Source organism: Canis lupus, chromosome 24 (genome assembly GCF_048164855.1).
Source record: "Canis lupus baileyi chromosome 24, mCanLup2.hap1, whole genome shotgun sequence".
Lineage (NCBI taxonomy): Eukaryota > Metazoa > Chordata > Mammalia > Carnivora > Canidae > Canis > Canis lupus.
Window position 1 is genome coordinate 10818609 of NC_132861.1, and position 18469 is coordinate 10837077.

The following is an 18469-nucleotide window of genomic DNA, read 5'->3' on the forward strand; positions in this document are numbered from 1 at the left end:
AATACAGAAAAAATTGGTGAAAACATTTTTACTGTGGGATGTTTTTAATATACTTTCAGAATTTGACAGTTCAAGTATACAATTAAAGTGAAGTATCATATAAGAGATTTGAGAAATACCATAAACTATATATTTTTTTCGCTTCTTGTATTCATGTAATATACAAATTAATCACATACTTGCATAAAAGAAAACTTTGCTAAATATCCCAAAACAAAGATTTGTTTTAAAACTTTTGAACAGAAAATCAATAGTAAAAAGTTCTTTAAAAATCTTCTAATTATTGGAAAATTAAGAAGCCTCTTCCACATAATTTCTGGGTCAAAGAAGAAATCAAAATTCAAACTATAAATCAAGTATCCAGAGAATTGGAAAAAACATTATAGCAAAGCCTATTGGATACATTGGGGGTGAGGGGGGAAGGATTTATGGCCTTAAATGATTTTATTGTTTAAAAACAAAATAAAGCAAAACAAGATTAAACAAACCCAGGAATAGATTATTTGGAACAATTTAGTTCTTTTTTTTTTTCATTATTGAGAAAACGATCCAGTGCTTTCACCGATTTTCAATTTTCTTCATTTCAACAGTTTCCTTTATTTTTCTGCTCCAAACCAAAGTCACAGTGAGAGCGGATAAAGCGATCAAGAATTTGTCTGTCTGAAAAACAGGATGAAATTTTCCATTTAACTATCTAAGTACTAAATAGAGAAATTCTAGAAAGGAGGCAAGTATCAGATAATAGTACTGTATATACAAATTTGATGAGACCAAAATAATCAACGGGCATATGTCTAACACATAAAATGCACAATTGTGTAATTATTGATTTAAAAGAGTAAACTTAGTATTCAAAGGATCGGCAGGGCTTCTTGGAAAGAGCAGAGCGTTTTGAATGAAACTGACTTAGCTTTTCCATTCTGCACTGGCAAGCTTTAGCAAGTCATGTGACCTCTCCATTTCTTCATTTCCTCTTCTTTGAATGTATTCAAGAGGACTTACCTTGCACACCTACTGGATTGGATTAGGAATGCTATGTGTTAAGCACCTAGATAGGACCTGGTCCATAAGAGACAATAAATAGGACAGCATTACCCTTTATTATTGAGAACACAGTCATAAATAGTGATGACAAAAAAACAACACAGGCTATCTTTCCCAGGGCTTCATCGAAGCTGGCACTGTTTTTCTGCTCACCAATGTTGGTGTGCTTTGCTATCTTTGACTGATAACTGACCATAAGAGGGCCCTTCAACTCCCTGGCCTCCATTTCCTCATCTGGAAAGTAAAGGACTCTTGTCTGGTTCTGAATATCTACAGGCCCCTGATTCTCATGACATATATGTACTAACATTACAGAGTAAAGCTGTAGAATTTTTCTCACTCCTAGAATTGTCATCTGTGCAGCAAAAACCAAAAGAGAGGAAGAATGCAAGTGGTACCTTGTTATCGTGTTCAATGTCTGTGTTACCATACTCAGTGTTACAAATGTCAGCTGAGGTCTAAAGATCAGGAGTGTGTGTGTGTGTGTGTGTGTGTGTGTGTGTGTGGTCTTGGTTTACTCTCCAGTCCTTCGTGGTTCTTTGTTTTTGTGACCTAACATCCCCACCCTACTTTATATCTTTTTTAACCTCTGCATTTTTAAAAATTGAGGTATATTTTTCATGAAGTGAAACACACTGATCTTTCATGTGCAGTTCAATGGGTTACACTTGCATGCGTGTAACCCATACTCATATAATAAGATCACTGCCACCACTCCAGAAAAACCTATCCTGCTCCTTCCCAGTCAACATCTCCTACCTCAAGAAAGTCAGTGTTCTGATTCCCTTCATCACAGAGATGTGTTGCTTGTTGCAGCCCTTTGCATAAATGCAACCACACAAAATGTAAGATTTTATGTCTGGCTTCTGACACTTAGCATGTTTTTGAAGTTCATGTTGTTGAATGCAACAATAGCTGGTACTTTTTTATTACCTAGTAGTATTTCATTTTGTGAATAAACCAGGTTGTTTATATTCTGCTGGTGGTGGAAAGTCAGGTAGTATCCAGTTTGGGACTCCTAAGAAAACAATGGCTGTGGACATTTTTGTATAAGTCCTTCAGTGGACACAGGTTTTCTTTTCTCCTGGGTAAATACCCAGAAATAGAATTTCTAGGTCATGGAATAGGTATAGGTTTAACTTTATGGGAAACTGCCAGAAATGTTACAGTGATACTACTACTATTTGATATGCCTACCAGCAACATATTGTTTCATATTCTCAACATTTAAATCTTACAACAAAGAGTTAATTTTAAATAAGCAAGTAAACAAATTAAAAAAATCCTTCTTATGCCAAAGATAAGCATACAAGATGAATCAAGTTCCCCACGAATGAATAAAAAGGATGAGATTGTATCAAATTTAATATCAACTGAAATAACTGTTCAAAAAGGCTACCAGTTGTCATTTGAATGCTACCTGTATTTATTATGTGTAGATGCAGATTCATGTCCCAGTGATTTTGTTTATGCTGTTCCCTTTGCTCCCTCTAAATGGCCCTGCTTCTCCTGTCATGCTGAATCATCCTCAACCCCTAAAAGAAACCTCTAAGCAGTCTTCCTTAATGCCCTGTCAATCCACAGGGCTGGGAGTACCCCTTGCAGGCTTCTAATATACCCAAAGACTACTTGGATTATAGAGCCTATGACATTATACCTATGTGTCTCTCCCACACCTGACAATGAGTTCTTTGAAAAGAAGGATTTGTGTTTTATTTATCTTTGTATCAAGTGAGCATTACAGGTATTCAATCAATGAAGTTTCTTGAGCCAGTGAACATATATATCCTTAACAACACTGAATCATACCCTAGGAAGAAATACCCTTGGATAGTCATATCCATGAGTTTTGACTGGAAGAATTGGCGAGGGAGTAATAGCTGAAAGATTCTGAAAACCAGGTTTCAGGTAATTTTGTCTTTTAAGGGAGGAATAAGTAGGGAGATGACAGTCTATATCAATAGATAACAGAGGCACAAAGAGTAAGCTGTTGGTTGGACTGAATCACTCAGAGATTAAAACAGTTACAAAAACAGAATGGCCACCAAAAACATTTAGTTCAAATCCCTCACATTATAATAGAGGAACTCAATACCAAATAGTGATGCGCAGAATTATTAGAAACAAAAGGTTTGTCTTCAGTTGCTCCTCCTTTCTTACTTCCCCAGCTTCATTTTGTCTTCCTGGAGTCTTCTCTATCCCACATCACTCCACCATCTCCCTAGCCGTCTGGCTCAGGCCATGATGTTCATCTTTCCCCTTCCTCTCTCTCTTTCAAAATGTACCTGTTCTGGGCCCCAGGACTGTCTAAGATGGATAACCTAGTAAAATACTTTAAGCAAGATGGTAATAATTCATTCAGCCTAGTATATCTGCCAAGTTTTTTATTCTCTTGCATACTGGCTCAGCCCTACCACAAATGAGCTCTGCTGAAGCACTCGCCATCTGAAAAGTATTAGTGTCATCCCAAACACTAATGACAATTAAATGACAAGAGTTTTTGGACATAAGAATTCAAAGGGAATCTCCTACTTGCTTGTCAGACTCCAGCATAGCTGGCTGATGCTTAGGTCATTCTAAAGCAAAACTAGGAAAAAGAAACTAAAACCCATGATAAGCAGATCCTACAAACACCCAAGTCAGTGCAAAATGGCAAAGCTCTGGAGCCTGAGCATCCGGGTACCTGCCCCCAGTGCCATCCTGAGTTCACCAGAAAAGCAGGATACCTGAAAAGCAACCAAGTCCTAGATTGGCTCTAAAGATACCTTGTTGGTAACAGATAATGTCTCACTTGTTTAAGGAGAAAACCCAGTTGGAAAAACCCAATTGAATCAGCTTATGCTAGGAATCTTGGAGAAGGTAGATCTGAGTCGAGCAGAGGCTGTCAAAGCACCTGCGGAGTCCTTAGTTCACCCTTGAAAGAAACCACTAAGGCTCAGTTACAAATCACACACACACACACACACACACACACACACACACACACAATAAAGAAAAGAGGTGCCAGCAGCCACCATGGTTTTTCCAGGCAGGCAGAGAAGCAGCAACTCTGCCTATATTTCCAGTCCCTGGGCAGATGGGAGCACCTGCTTTGGGAGCACTCTGTAGAGTCAAACAGATGTGGCTCTAAAGGTAAAAATGCAGACTATGGTTTTATATATATGAACCCAAGCTGGGAAAAAGAATTGAAGGCAGGCTGCAGCTTGATGGGTAGCTTCTGCTCTGCCTCCCTGAAAGATCTGAGCTGCCAACCTCAAGGAGCCTCTTGGTTTTCTTCGGAAGTATCAAACTGGCCCAGAAGCATCTGTCAAGAGGAATGAGGTACTCTCCCAATGGCAAATACGGCTTCTGCTTGTTCTTTAGATCGAGGTAAAACATGTGCTTCTGGTACTTTGTGAAACCCAACATTCAAGCTCTTTTAAGGGCCTTTGGGCCATCAACCTTCAGTCTGTAATAATGGAAAGTATCCTCTTTCCTTCCTTTCACACACATACACACAACATGCACACCCCCTTTCCAGTCTCGCCCACAGTAGGGTTTCAGTTTTGTGTGGGGCACAAGATCCTAGCATAAAAGAGTTTCAGTGAGGATTTCAGAGGGTCAAGCTCTTCTAATTGTAGCTGGGGACAGATAAAGGACAGAGATGGGGGACCAAAGGCAGGGAGGAGGCAGGGATCAGTTGGAGGGTTACCAAGCAGCTGGTGGAAGTTCTAAATTAAGCCTGACCACAGGGCACAAAACAAGGCAGTGATCACCACATAGCCCACAGCCCCAAGTGGCATGTAGAAGATGATCCATTGTGTGCATATTTATGTTATATAGGATTATATTGTATCACTTTTTAGTTTATTTGGCATTTAGTATGTTTTATAACTTACATAATACATTAGCTTAGTGGAGTATGAATATACTTTATAGAAATAAATATGTCTGCATTGAGGCATGTGCTAAAAAATGCAGAGCAATGGAGTGTGTTGACTAGCAATGGATGCTGAGGGCAGCCATTGGAAGAATTTAGTACCCTCTCCCCCAACTTCTATTCTCTGAGTTGACATTTTACACATACACAGACTGACCAGTTGCCCCTGAGATGCTCCCAAGCAGATACCAGTCCCTGAGCCCAGCGCTGGGATAAGTCTGTTAAACAGAATGAACTAACACTGTCCTGAGAATGGAGGATATTATACACAGAGATCCTCATGTACCTAAAAAGCCTGTCACAAAAAGTACCATCAAACAGGAAATAAAGATTATGTAAGATAAAACTGTGAGATGGTATAAACACCCACAGAAGAAATCACTTAACGGCAATAAATATTGAAGTCATCCCAGAGCAATTCAACCATGGTCTGAATGAGTGAAAAGCTAGATGTTTCTTTTTTAATAAGTGGGGATACAGTCACTAGTGCGGCCTCTTTTAGGAAAAATTTATTTTCATTGGGGTTGAGGTTTGCCCAAAACTATGGCATTTCTTTGAAGCAATGTTCATCTTTTTTTCTGAACATTTATTTTTTTTTTTTTAAGATTTGGTTTATTTATTCATGAGAGACACACACCCACACACAGAGAGAGAGAGAGAGAGAGAGAGGCAGAGACACAAGCAGGCTCCATGCAGGGAGCCTGAAGTGGGACTCGATCCCAGGTCTCTAAGATCAGGCCCTGGGCGGAAGGCAGCGCTAAACCGCTGAGCCACCTGGGCTGCCCTTTTGTGAACATTTAACTCCAGTGGCTAAAAGTTGGAACATTTTCTATTTGGCATAAAGCAATGTGTTACGATCTGTAAATTCATTCAATAGTGTCTCAAAGCCTCTGCTTACCTTTGTAGGAAACATTCTGAAGGTACTCTGTGACTTGAGAAGGAGTAAATGAGTTTAAAATCATTAAGAAATCCAGGTAGGCTTTCCCGTAATCACTTTGGTAGATAGTCTGCTTCTTTGTACGCTCTTGATTCCTTATGTGGCTGAACAGCACGGAAGGGACTAGGAGGGACAGAAGAGAAGGAAAGACATGGAGGCTCTTGCTGAGCAAAGAATTCCTGCCCTTCTTTGTCAAACAAGCCCCAACAGCCCTGAGCCCAACTTGGAGCTTAGTCAGGATCCTGAAGGTACTAGAAAGTGAGGCACTGTAGGAGTGACTCGTCCTATGATTCGGGCTATGCAGAGCTTCTGGGACTCAGGACTGTAGTTGCTAGCAGTGGGGGGTGGTTGGGGTTGATGGCCAGAAACTCAGGTTTGACTACCATTTTCAGAAAAGTTCTCCCTGAAATTGACTCTTCTACAGGTCAGCATGTTGGGATGGTAGCAGTCACTATCTCCTTAGTAAACAAATGCCTTCATAGAAGCTTCTTTCCCTTTTGTGCAATCTCCTGTGCAGACGTGGGCTCACACACTAAGAGCAGTCCCTTAGGGATCCAGATGTGTTCAGATGAGCAGTGATGATATGTCCAGCCAGCACTTATTACATATTCAGGCTAATAGAAGTATCAGGTGCAAGAAAAACCAAAATCATTTATGTCTGATTCTGAATATTGTTCATTTAATGTGGGTTCTGATAGTGATGGAATTATCATGACAAAAAAAAAAAGCAATAAAAATATGATGTGAGAACCTAATTTCCAAAACATGCCCAAACTTTGTAAATCTTAAGGACATCTTAAATACTACTTTCAGCCCCAGGTGTCTCCTTTACAGGGACCACTGGCCAGTGGGAAGAAGCAGGCTGACGAGGGGATTTTGATGCTACATTCTGAGGATAGTGTTATTATAAGGTCTGGAAATGCATTAAGTAGAGAATATGAAAAGTATATAATAAAATTTTTGTATATAGGAAGAATAATTTATATTAGTTAACCTCTATAGGAAGAAGTAGAACCAAAGAAAAGGTTAGCAAGGAAGGTTCTAGCTGTTGGGAACTTTCAAACAGTATCTAAGAATGAAAAAGCTGCCTTGGGGTGATGCACTGCCCCAAAGAGTGATGACATCATCCCTTAGCAAAGGGGATGGGATAGAGGGGATTCCCACATGGTGTGAGGATCTAGATGAGGTAACTTCTAGACTGTCTTCTAACCTCTAGATGCTAAGCTTCTATCTGTGGTTTGTTTGTTTCACTACAGCACTACTCGATTCCAACTCCTTGCCAGGAATCTATCACTAATCCCAGACTGATACTAAATTATATTCTTGACCAGTAGCTTCAAGGTGGCTTGATCACGAAACTTTTAAAAACCTTTCTGTGAAAGCAACAGGAATCAGGATCATAAAAGAACACTTGAATAGAATGGTTGTCAAATCTGAAGATGCTTACCATGCGGTTAAGTTCCAGTGGATAATTGACAACTCTAATTTGAGTCCTACCCAGACTCTTTTTTGTTCAATTTATAGCAACTAAATCCTTCCTTTTTGTTTTATAAGGGGGAAGCATCTTCTAATCCCAACAACTGCTCCTCCCTGACCCCACCCTCAGAAAGAGCAGGTATTCATTTCATAAGCATAAACAATCAGTTCTTTTCAAAGACTTACTCATTCCCTGGGTTTGAAGCTAGGCATAGTTTTGATTCCTTGCAGGGATGCAGGGATCACTGGCATTCTTCATGATTGTTACCAAGATTACCTGCAAAGGCCCTGTGTGCCAAAGAATCTTAGAACAAGGACAGAATCTATGGTATCACTTTAAAAGCTACAGGTGTACTTACCTAGACCCTGAGAAGCAACTGGTAGCCTTGCGTAGCATCCGTATTTGAAACTAAAATCCCGTAGCTCAGGAATTTTAGCTGGAACTTGGTAATTCCTTCGAAATTCAGTGTCTGCAGGTCGAGGAAGTAACTTTTTCCATTCCAGAGGCACCTGAGAACTTTCCTTAATCTTCTGAGCTGGGGTGGGGGTACAAATGCAAAAGTTCTTGTAAGCTATTTAAAATAGCATCGTACTTTCATTCCATTTTGCTTCTGGCAGTAGAATCCAATTTATCACACTAAACCTGCTCTTCTTGTGTTAAGAGGTACAATCAATGTAGTTTTTATGGATATTTCAACCAAGAAATAATTTTCTGCTTTATCAGGCACAGGAAGTATATGCTCCAATGATTAGAAGCAGCTTCTAATGAAGATATTGTATGTCAGTTTGGAGTACTGTTTTGCTCTGCTGGGTAGACACAGAGGCATTCCTCATTCCAGTAGGCCTGCCTACTACCTAGGACAGAGGTGGGGAGCAGAGTGAGAGATTTTTAGGTAAAGCCAGGGTTGACATATAAAACATAAGATACCAGTTAAATTTGAATTTCAGACAAATAATGAATAATTTCTTAGTATAAGTGTATATAAGTGCTCATTGTTTATCTAATCTATATCTTTAGTCAAATTTAACAGATCATCCTATGTTTTATGTTTGTTAAATCTGGTAGCCCCAGATGGGCAGTACATATCATTCCCATTACCTGGAAAAGAACCACTTGAAGCTTATCCCTTACCGATGAAGGGGTAAGTAACATTGTCCTCATTGGTGGACAATAGCACTATCATTTCTTTGAAATCACTCTGCTAACAAATATTAATTAAACAAAAAGTCATTAAATAGCTATGAAGCACTAAATGTCAGGTTCCACAAGCACTACCAGATTATAGAGGAGTCACATGCCATCTCCCTTAGAATGACTTCATCCTTAATTCTTGCTACTAAGTGTTGGTTCAGAGGCACATTATGTAACACCAACTTTATTCAGGACAAAAATGTTAAGACCATGGATATTATGCACAGTATCCAAATAGTGCCAATTACTATTAAAACTAAACTCGAATCTTGTTCTGAATTCATTTTTCAATAGGTCTTTTCAAAATAAATTCAGATATGTATCAAACAATATGTGACATCATCTACTGGCATCCAAGAGCATTTTAATATTGATTTTTAAAAGATGATCTCTGTCTAGACCAGCACAGTGAGAGAAAGTTTCACTATATGCTGCCTCTTTATTTAGATGACTCAGGAAAAGAGGACGTGGGTACTCAAAGGGCCTTATACTGACCTCTTAAACTGCCCAAGACAAGGTTATAGAGAAGAGGCAACTCTGTGGCTTAAAATTAGGACATCTCTTAAGATTTAAAAAAAAAGATACTTTGGAAAATCATCTGGTATTGTTCCTGGTAAGCACCATCTATAACTTGGCTTTTTGTAAATTACTAATAGCTTTATAGGAAGAAAACAAATTCCTGTTGAAGTACGTGCTACATATGCTTATCCTTCTTCCCTAGAGCTATACCACTCATTAGCAAATGTCTTCAGTTCCTAATTGTGCTCTGTGCCAAAATTAAAAATAATGTAGTCACTGTTCTACCTTGAGACAACCTCAAACTAGTGTGATTAGAAAGATATACACAGGAGAAACAGACATGGAATGTGATGTCTTGTATTTGGAACCATGGTTCTCATATGGAGATAATACATCGGACTTACCTGGGAAGGTTTTTCCAAACCACATTTGCTGAACCTCATCCCAGACATTGAGAATCTCTAGAAGTAGGGCTGAGGCACTTAAACTGTGAACAAACTTCCTATGTGCTTAAGAATCACTCCCTCAGAGGCTTTGATAGGTGCTATAGAAGCCCAGAAAGTGTACAATGAGCTCAGTTAGGGGAAGGGAAGGAAAGACAAGAATTAAAAGGATATGCTTTAATGATGGGTCAACACTAAAGCAAAAGGTACACAGTGTGTTTGTGAAGTATGGTCTGGCTGGCAGAAGTATAAGGTATGCAGGGCAGGGAGAAATAGCTGAGGGTAAAGCAGGAGAGGTGAGGAACCAGTTGGCAAAGGGTCCTGAGAGGCTAGTTCACATAGACCATAATGAATCAGTACAGTGGAGCAATTGGGGATGAAGACCCAGAAAAGGCAAAAATCGGGGCCTAGACCTACTGAGTTCCTTTGAAAATAAAGATTAAGCCTTACTCTTCATTGATACCTTAGCACTTATCACAGTAACAAACTTCATTAAATGTTTATTAAATTAATGAGGGAATGAAAGAAAAAAATCAGAAACAATCTGAACCACATGCTAGTGACTACGTGATATATGCTTACAGTAATCTGTAGTTCTTCTCAACTAATGCGTTTATTGCCTTTATAAAATTTCATGCTAATGAGTTTCTTCAGCATTATTAAGAAGAGAAATTCTTTATACAAAGGGACCCAACAACCCCTGAAGTCCCCATAGTGGTATCGAAGTTTGGACAGGCGGATAACCATGACTCAGAGCTAACCAGACCCAATACTAATCACACCTCCAGGCCCTGGACTCCTCCCAGGGAGCCATCCCTGTTCCTCAGGAGCTCAGCTCCCACTGCTTCTTTTCCTCTTGATAACAGTGATACTACACTAATGTAGCTATAGCCCAAAGAGAGAAACTGGCCCATTGAAGATTAGTATGGCATTTGCAGAAAGACCCAATTCAAAAGTATATCTGCAGCAAGGACTATTCAAAACCACTGGGACTACTGAGAACTAGTTCTGCTGTCTTTGTCTGCAGTTCCAATTCATCAGAGCCAAATTCTCCAAGCCTGAATGTGAAAACAAACACCTTTTAGTGCTTTTCACTCATTTGCCTTAATACAATAATGAAAATACAAAGATAAGATATGGCCTCTGCGTTTCAGAAGCTTAAAGCTTTAGAGAAACAGATACAAAAAATGAGAATTACAATATTAGGTGATAAACACTGCAAAAGAGATAAGAATAAGATCTATAAAAACATATGAAAGGGCCACCAATCCAAACTGAGGGATCAGAGAAGACTCCCAGGAGAGAAATGAAGTTAATGGATAGACATAGGCTAAAAGAAGGGAGGGACAGGTGTTCCACAGGAAGGAAGCAATGTGTGCAAAAGGCACAAGGCTGCTGGGGGCATGGTGAGTCTGAGGAAGGAAAGCAGTCGGTGTCACAGAGAGCGTGGAGAGTGGTGAGGGAGAATGCTGGTATAGTGGGAAGAGACCAGATTGTACAGGCTCACATTGCGGCATTTGGCTTCTATCCTGTGGACAATAGGGAGTCACTGAAGGGTTTTCATCTGGAAGGTGACATCATTTTGCACATCTGGAAACTTGCAATGACTATAGTATGGGCTGTGGGTTGGAGGCAACAAAAGTGAAAAAAGGAGCTGGATTAGAGGTCATCTAAGGAGGAGACATGATAGCAGTGGCTTTGGGGAGGAAGAGAAGCAGATGGAGCTAAAAGATTTAGGAGAGACTCTTGGCAGGTCTTGGGTATTTATCTACACATGGGGAAATGGTAATTTGTGCACATTGAAAGGACTTTGATTAGAAGCTTGAAGACATCTTTTAAGAATGCTGACATTTCAAATGTCTTCCCATCACCCTTAATGTTTATCTGAAGTATGGAGGTCTTTTGATTCTATACTCATCTAACTTCAGAAAGTGCACTTCCCATATATTTTTTTCCATCATTCAGCAAATATTTACAGAGCATCTCCTATACACCAGGATTAGACTCTATATACTGAGCTAGATTCTGAGTGAACAAAGGCATTTGGGGAACCCGCTGAAGAGTGGAGGAGGAGCAAAAAAAAAACAACCAAAAACAAGAATCAGTAAACAAATGACTGGAAAATGCAAGGTGCTAGAATTGTGGCACAGTTCTTTAGACAAAATAGTAAGAAAAGCTCTCACAGGCAAGGTGACATTTAAGCTGGAGTCTATAGATGACACAGTAAAATCACAGAAGCTTGGAGAAGAGCAATGCAGGCAAAGGGGACAGCCTGTACACTGGCTGAAGGTGGGGGAAAATTAGCATCTTATAGGAATTTTTAAAAGGCCATGTGGCTGGAGCCTGGTGAATGAGAGGGAGAAGGAACAGTTAGGAGGGAAGCAAAGTCCAGGCCAACCTTGCAGGATGTGATGAACAAAGAGAAAGAACTGAAAAACTGAAACTTGGATTCAAACTGCAATGCAAACCCAGTGACATAAAGCCATAGAATAATATGATCCAGTTTAGATTCATAAAAGATCATCTATATCATATTTGACTACTCCTTCCCCAAACTCCACTAAAATGATAGTAGATTAGAAGTTAACACATTTTTAGAAGATGGAAATCAAATACAGATGTGCCAACTGAATTAGCAAAATAGAGGAAGCTAAAACGAAATGACTGTCAAAAGGGATAACAAAACCGTGAGCTATTATACACAATAGAACCCCAATAGGTTTCTGTAACAGATACTGGAAAAGGCAAGTACTATAGCTCAGACTGAAAACAAGAGGCTTGGGTGAAAGCTTATATACAGAGTGGATAGAGTTTCTGCACCATCTTCTTAAGCTCATGCAGTTATTTGATTGTCCTTTCCTAACCAGAAGTTTATTAGGTACAAAACTGAACCAAAGAAGCTCTGTATGCCAGGACATGAGGCACAGTGAAATGTGGGCATAGTGTGATGCTGAACAGAAAAAAGAGAGGGGTTCAGTGAGAATTTGCACAGCAAGCAGGAAGATCCCAGTTTCCTCCCTTATCCTGCTCTCAAAATGCCAATAGCCAAACGTTTATCTCCCTGGAGAAACTGACCTATAAATAGAAGCATTTAGGGGTTTCCTAACAAAAAGAGAGCTTATGACCTAACCATCTAAATCAAGGACCAGCTAACAAGCCCCATCTCGGTATGTAGTTTCCAATCGTATTTTAGTATCTCCCTTGTAAGTTTGTGAAACTTAAAGATTAATATTTTGCATACACTCACTTCAAGAAAAAGAAGAGTCCACGGAATGAGACAATTTTATTGGCATCATAGTAAATCTGCCTCTACTATCTTGTAAATATGAACAGAAGATCAAATTTTCATTAGACCATTGAAACTCTCAAAGAAAATGGAGACAACATAATAGATGAAAATGTTGAAGATTAGGTCTATCATAAATATACTAAATTTTGTAAGAGAATTACTACATGTATAAAACAAGAACAGAAGACTTTTAAAAAATAATCATGTTAAAGGCAGGAGTCTATATATTGCAGTAAGTAGAACTTATTAATTTTATTCTGCAAACAAAAAATCAGCAAGAGGAGGAACAAGAGCTTGGAAATTAAAATTCAATAGAAGATCTACATTAAAAGGTAAAGAATTTTTCAAGTTAGCAGAACAAAAATATAAAGAGAAAGATACTAGCAGAGAAAAGGTAAGAAAATTGGAGGGTCAATCCAACTAATCTAGGAATCCTAGAAGAGAATAGAGAAAAGAAATGGGAGAAAAGTAAGAAGGGACTATGCAGGAAACAATGCCAAGAATTGAAGGACATGACTCTAGCCTCTATAGCCCCTGATTATCCAGCATAATCAAAGACAAAAGATTATTACTAATGTATACAATTGTGAAATTTGGAATGTCAGGAATAAAGAAAGGATCTTAAGAGCTTCCAGAAGAATAAAATACAAAAGGGTCAGGAATCAAAATGGCATCAATTTTCTACAAAGAAATCCTGGATGCTAGAAGACATTGGGAGGAATGCATTCTGAGGGGAAGTGATTATCATCCTAGAACTTTATATCCACCCAAACTATCAGACAAGTGTAAGGAATTAAAAAGGACATTTCCAAATTGGGAAGAATACACTCAGAAAAGTTCTTCATGTGCACTCTTGCTTAGGAAACTGCTGGAGATGGGCTTCAGCAAAACTGAGGAAGAGGAAACAAGATCCAATGCAGGCAGAGGCCAAAGCAATTCCCCAGAATGATGAGAAAGGAAGTCCCAGGGCACAGTTGGGCTGCAAACCCACAAAATAACTAGTCTAGATTAGAGGATAATGATGGAGGGTGTCAGAAACATCTCTGGGAAAAATACTAGAAGTGGTAGAGTGTTTGAAACTGTGTTTTGAAAAAAATCTTGGTAAGTATGTGCCAAAGTATTTGGAAAAGATTAGTGACAGGCACATCAAAAACTAAGGATGTGAAACAAAGTCAATTATTAACTCTGATAAGTACAAAACAAAACAAAAAAAAAGAAAGAAAAAGGAAAGGAAACAATCATAAAATACCACCTGGCTCAGCAGTGAATATTTACATAATCATATCATCACAATATACACATTAGCAACTGAATTGAACAGAAATTGTAATATAATTATTGAGTGAATGGATGGAAGGGGTATAAGAAAGAGTTTCAGGAGAGCCAAATCCTCAACCACCATAATAGGAAATCAATAATAATACCTAAAATTGATGAATCAAAGGTAGTAGTTATATGCATATTATTTTAAAATATGGAGGATTACATAAGAAACAGATGAAACGATTGAATTGACTGCTAGTAGGGAGTAGGGTTAAAGAACAGCTGTTATTTTGAAATAAGCCTTTATTTGATTTCTGTGTATGCATGCATTCGTTTAATGAAAGTTTTAATTTTTAAAAATAGCAATAATTGGAAACAGCATGTTTAACTTTACCTCTTCATCTTTGCCAGGCTCTTTTATATTCATTTTTCATGCCCAGGAAGCCTTTCCTGGTCCTTCCCCTCACTTTAGGTTACATGTTCTTCTGTGCGCACCCACAGCATTACCCACACGCTGCACCTTTTTATACTTGACTATTTTTGTTTGCTAAATTGCCTTTTTCTGAGTCTATACTGTGAGTTCCCTGATGGAAGAGACTGAATCTGTGCTGTTCACCACTACAACTCCACTGCACAACATATAACCAGAGAAAGGAGAAATATGAATACATTTACCTTTTGCTCTGTCCACAAAGTCTCTTCTAGTATTGGAAATAAACTGATTTGATATTGCCTTCTTAACCTCTTCTTCTGTAGCAGCGATTTTCCAAGGGAGGTTGCTCTTTATTGATGCTGCTGATTGACCTTGAGGTAGTGTCCAAAGAAAGAGGTCCTATCAATACAGACACAATTTTCAGGAAAATCCATATGGGTTCACCTAATGCAATGAAGACTATGTGTGCTTGTGTGTACATATTCTTCTGTATCCTTTACATCCAGATATCACACTGCAGTGTATACAGGAGCCTATTCCAACAGGAGCCATCAGTTTACCCAGCTGTAACACAGGTACTTCATAATTTCTTTGATTTTTCTTATGGAGACAAGAAAAAGTGATTGCAAAGTCCAAAGAGTTATTCCTGCAACCAGAAATCTCCAGCTGAAACCAGAGAAGACCCATGTGAGTGCTAGCTCTAGCTGTAAGTGCCCAAGAAGCAGACAGCCACTGCTTCCCCTCAGAGCCCCAGGCTTCAAGAGATACCTGCCTCCCATGGAAAGGCCTCAGAATCAGCCTATAGGAGGCGGGAGGGCAGGTCCTCTCTCCTGCAAAGAAATTTTATGATTATGATGCTTGAAACCTCCAGCATCTCTCTCCATTTTTTCACTCTCTCATGACCTTATTTCCTATTTCCCTGAGAAAATTGAAGCCATCTGATGAGAACCTCCACACACGCAACCCACCATGCCACCACCCAGCTACCATACCCACACTCCCTTATGCTGTGATGGAAGTAGAGCAGCAGGTGCTCCTAGCAGGGCCCATGGGCCCTGGTGTGCCACAGGCCACACATTTAGTCTACTCTGGCACATGACCCCTACAATTTTCACTTCTCTCTTACAACTTCAATTTCTCCCTCTCTTTGGGATCATGGCCGTCAATATCCAAGCTTGCCTTCACTTCTCTTAAAAAGAAAACTCCCTCTTCACCCTACTTTCCCCTCTAATTATTAAGATATGTCTCAATTTGCCTTTATACTGCAATTCCCCAAAATAGTTACATATATTCCTTGTCCCCAAAATGTGTCTTTTAAGTGTCTTTAATCTTCAGGGTCCCTCTGCATCCTCTTCTTTCCCTTTAAATCCCTCTATTGAAGAAACCAAGACATTCAATGTGTAGAGGTTCCCACACTCTGGATTTTGTGGAATGCATACTCATTGTGTAGTTTAGCAAGTTTCTCTATTCCCTGTATTTCCTGCAATTGACAACTAGATCCGGAGACTGACTTACACTCAGAATACATCCGTCTGGCAAGACTATTTGGCAAGGAGGATTATAACATACAGCTGTTTCTCTTTGTGTGCTGTTACCAGCTGTTAATGCTTAATGTCTAGATTAATAGATGCAAAGGGGTGATATTCCAACTTTTTTTTCATTTATTTGCTAGAATATGTTTATAAAGACACATTTTCCCTCATCTATCATTTAGTTTACACACAAATGTGTTTATAAAGATACATTTTCCCTCATCTATCATTTAGTTTACCAGTGGCATAGTTCATATAAGGCAAGGGATAAAAGCTTGATCTTTTCCCCATTGTCAGTTTTTAAGATAATGAATTGGTTTCTTATCCTCTGAAAGTGTCCCCAACTTTTTAACAGAACTCACAGATTTAAGCATGTTTGATGTATTTCAATCTATTGCATATATTATCCTTATAGAAGCTCAAATTCTGGGCAGCCCGGGTGACTCAGCGGTTTAGCACCACCTTTAGCCCAGGGCATGATCCTGAAGACCTGGGATCAAGTCCCACATCGGGCTCCCTGCATGGAGCCTGCTTCTCCCTCTGCCTGTGTCTCTGCCTCTCTCTCTCTCTCTCTCTCTCTCTCTCCCTGTCTCTCATGAATAAATAAATAAAATCTTTAAAAAAAAAACCTCAAATTCTTTTTGGCCTGTGAGCAAAATTTCATTATAACTCTAGTAGTTTTTTAATGGATATTTTGCTCTGTGGCATGACAAGATGTTCCAGACTCATTTTGCACATTTCCCAATCCAAATCTGGAATTTAGCCAGTTCTCCAAGAAGCCCTCCATCTCACACTAATCAAGCATTCTTCCACCACAACAGCTCTTTCCAAGGCAACCAATGACCTCCATTCTGCTAAAGCCAATGGCCAATCTATCCTCATCTTCTTAAACCTGCTAGCAGCATTTCACACAATGGTCAGTCCTTTCTCTTCATTTTCTTTTTTTTTTTTTTTAAAGATTTTATTTATTTATCCATAGACACACACAGAGAGAGAGAGAGAGGCAGAGACACAGGCAGAGGGAGAAGCAGGTTCCACGCAGGGAGCCCGACGTGGGACTCGATCCCCGGTCTCCAGGATCACACCCCAGGCTGCAGGCGGCGCCAAACCGCTGCGCCACTGGGGCTGCCCTCTCTTCATTTTCTTCACTTAGCTTCCAGTACAACACACTCAGTTAGATTTTCTCCTCTACAACTGACTGCCCCTTCTCAGTCCATTTTGCTACTTCTTCCACTGGCCTCTTAATAGTGAAGTGCCCCAAGGTTCATTCCTTGAACCTCCTCTGTTTTCTAGCTTGATGATCTCATCCAGTCTCATTTTATTTCGAATACATGAATAACTCCTATACATCTTCAGCTTAGACGTCTCCCTCAACTCAGATCCCTATATCCAATGTCCTCCTGTAGATCTCCTGTTGGAATTTTACCAAGACACCTCTAACTTCACATTCCCGCACCTGAACTCCTGAGTGTCCTCTTCAGTCTTAAATATTCTACATTTTGTTAATGACCACTCTATCCTTACCACTGTTTAGACCTAAATCCCTGGAGTCATTCTTGGCCCATCTCTCTGCTCCCCATCTCACATTTTTTACATCAGAAAATCTTATTTACCTATAAAATATATTTAGAATCTGACCATTTCTCCCAACCATGCCTACCACCTTAGTCTGAGCCATCAGTGTTTATCTCCTGTACTATTGCAATAGCTTCCTAACCAGTATCTCGCCTTCCACCTCTACTCTCTTATACTCTACTCCTGACCAGAGCGATCCTGTTAAAGCATAATCATGTGACCCCTCTTCTCAAAATCCTGCAGTGGCTCCTCATATCTTTCAAAATAATAGTCACAGTCCATACAATGGCCTATAGTGCTCTACATGATTTATTCCCCCCACTTCAGCACACATCTATCCCTCTCCCCCTCCCAACCCTCCTCCTCTTTGTTTTCTGTTCTCACCTCCTCCTCCTTCTCACTGAACTCCAGCTACCAAAACTTCCTTGCAATTCCTTAAACATCAGACACACTTCTGCCTAAAGGCTTTGCCTTTGAAAGGATGAGAAGTTCTCACCAGAAATATCAGCATGGCTTTCTCTCTCACCTCCTTCAAATCTTAGTTTGAAGGTCACCATCTAAATGACTCCTCCCTAAATTATCCCACATAAAATTGCAGACCCTTACCCCATCCACTCCACTCTGGATCCCCCTTTCCCTGATCATTTTTTTCCCATAAAATTAACACTTTCTAACCTTTTATGGCACATTAAAGTTTGCCTGTGTGTTATATTTATTATCAGTTGTCTGTCTCCCCCTACAAACGTGTAAGCTCCACAAAGATAAGGGTTTTTTCCTGTTTTGTTCACGGCTACATCCCCAGGCTCAGAAGAGGGCTTGGCACATGCTGGGCACTCAATAAATATTG

The 18469-nt window shown here is 39.5% G+C and overlaps 1 protein-coding gene across 4 annotated transcripts in view; it reads right to left on the minus strand.

Annotated features, from left to right (window-relative positions):
- Positions 1-493: 493 nt before the first annotated feature.
- The window catches only part of TEX26 (testis expressed 26), a 31543-nt gene continuing 13567 nt past the window's right edge, over positions 494-18469 (minus strand). For all 4 annotated transcript variants that reach the window (XM_072795565.1, XM_072795566.1, XM_072795568.1 and 1 more), the window contains 4 exons: positions 14758-14914; positions 7736-7912; positions 5862-6023; positions 494-660 (listed from right to left, as the gene is read on the minus strand). In XM_072795565.1, coding sequence (XP_072651666.1) covers positions 584-660; positions 5862-6023; positions 7736-7912; positions 14758-14914 — 573 coding nt within the window. In that variant the 3' untranslated portion in view covers positions 494-583. The remainder of the gene's footprint in view (positions 661-5861; positions 6024-7735; positions 7913-14757; positions 14915-18469) is intronic.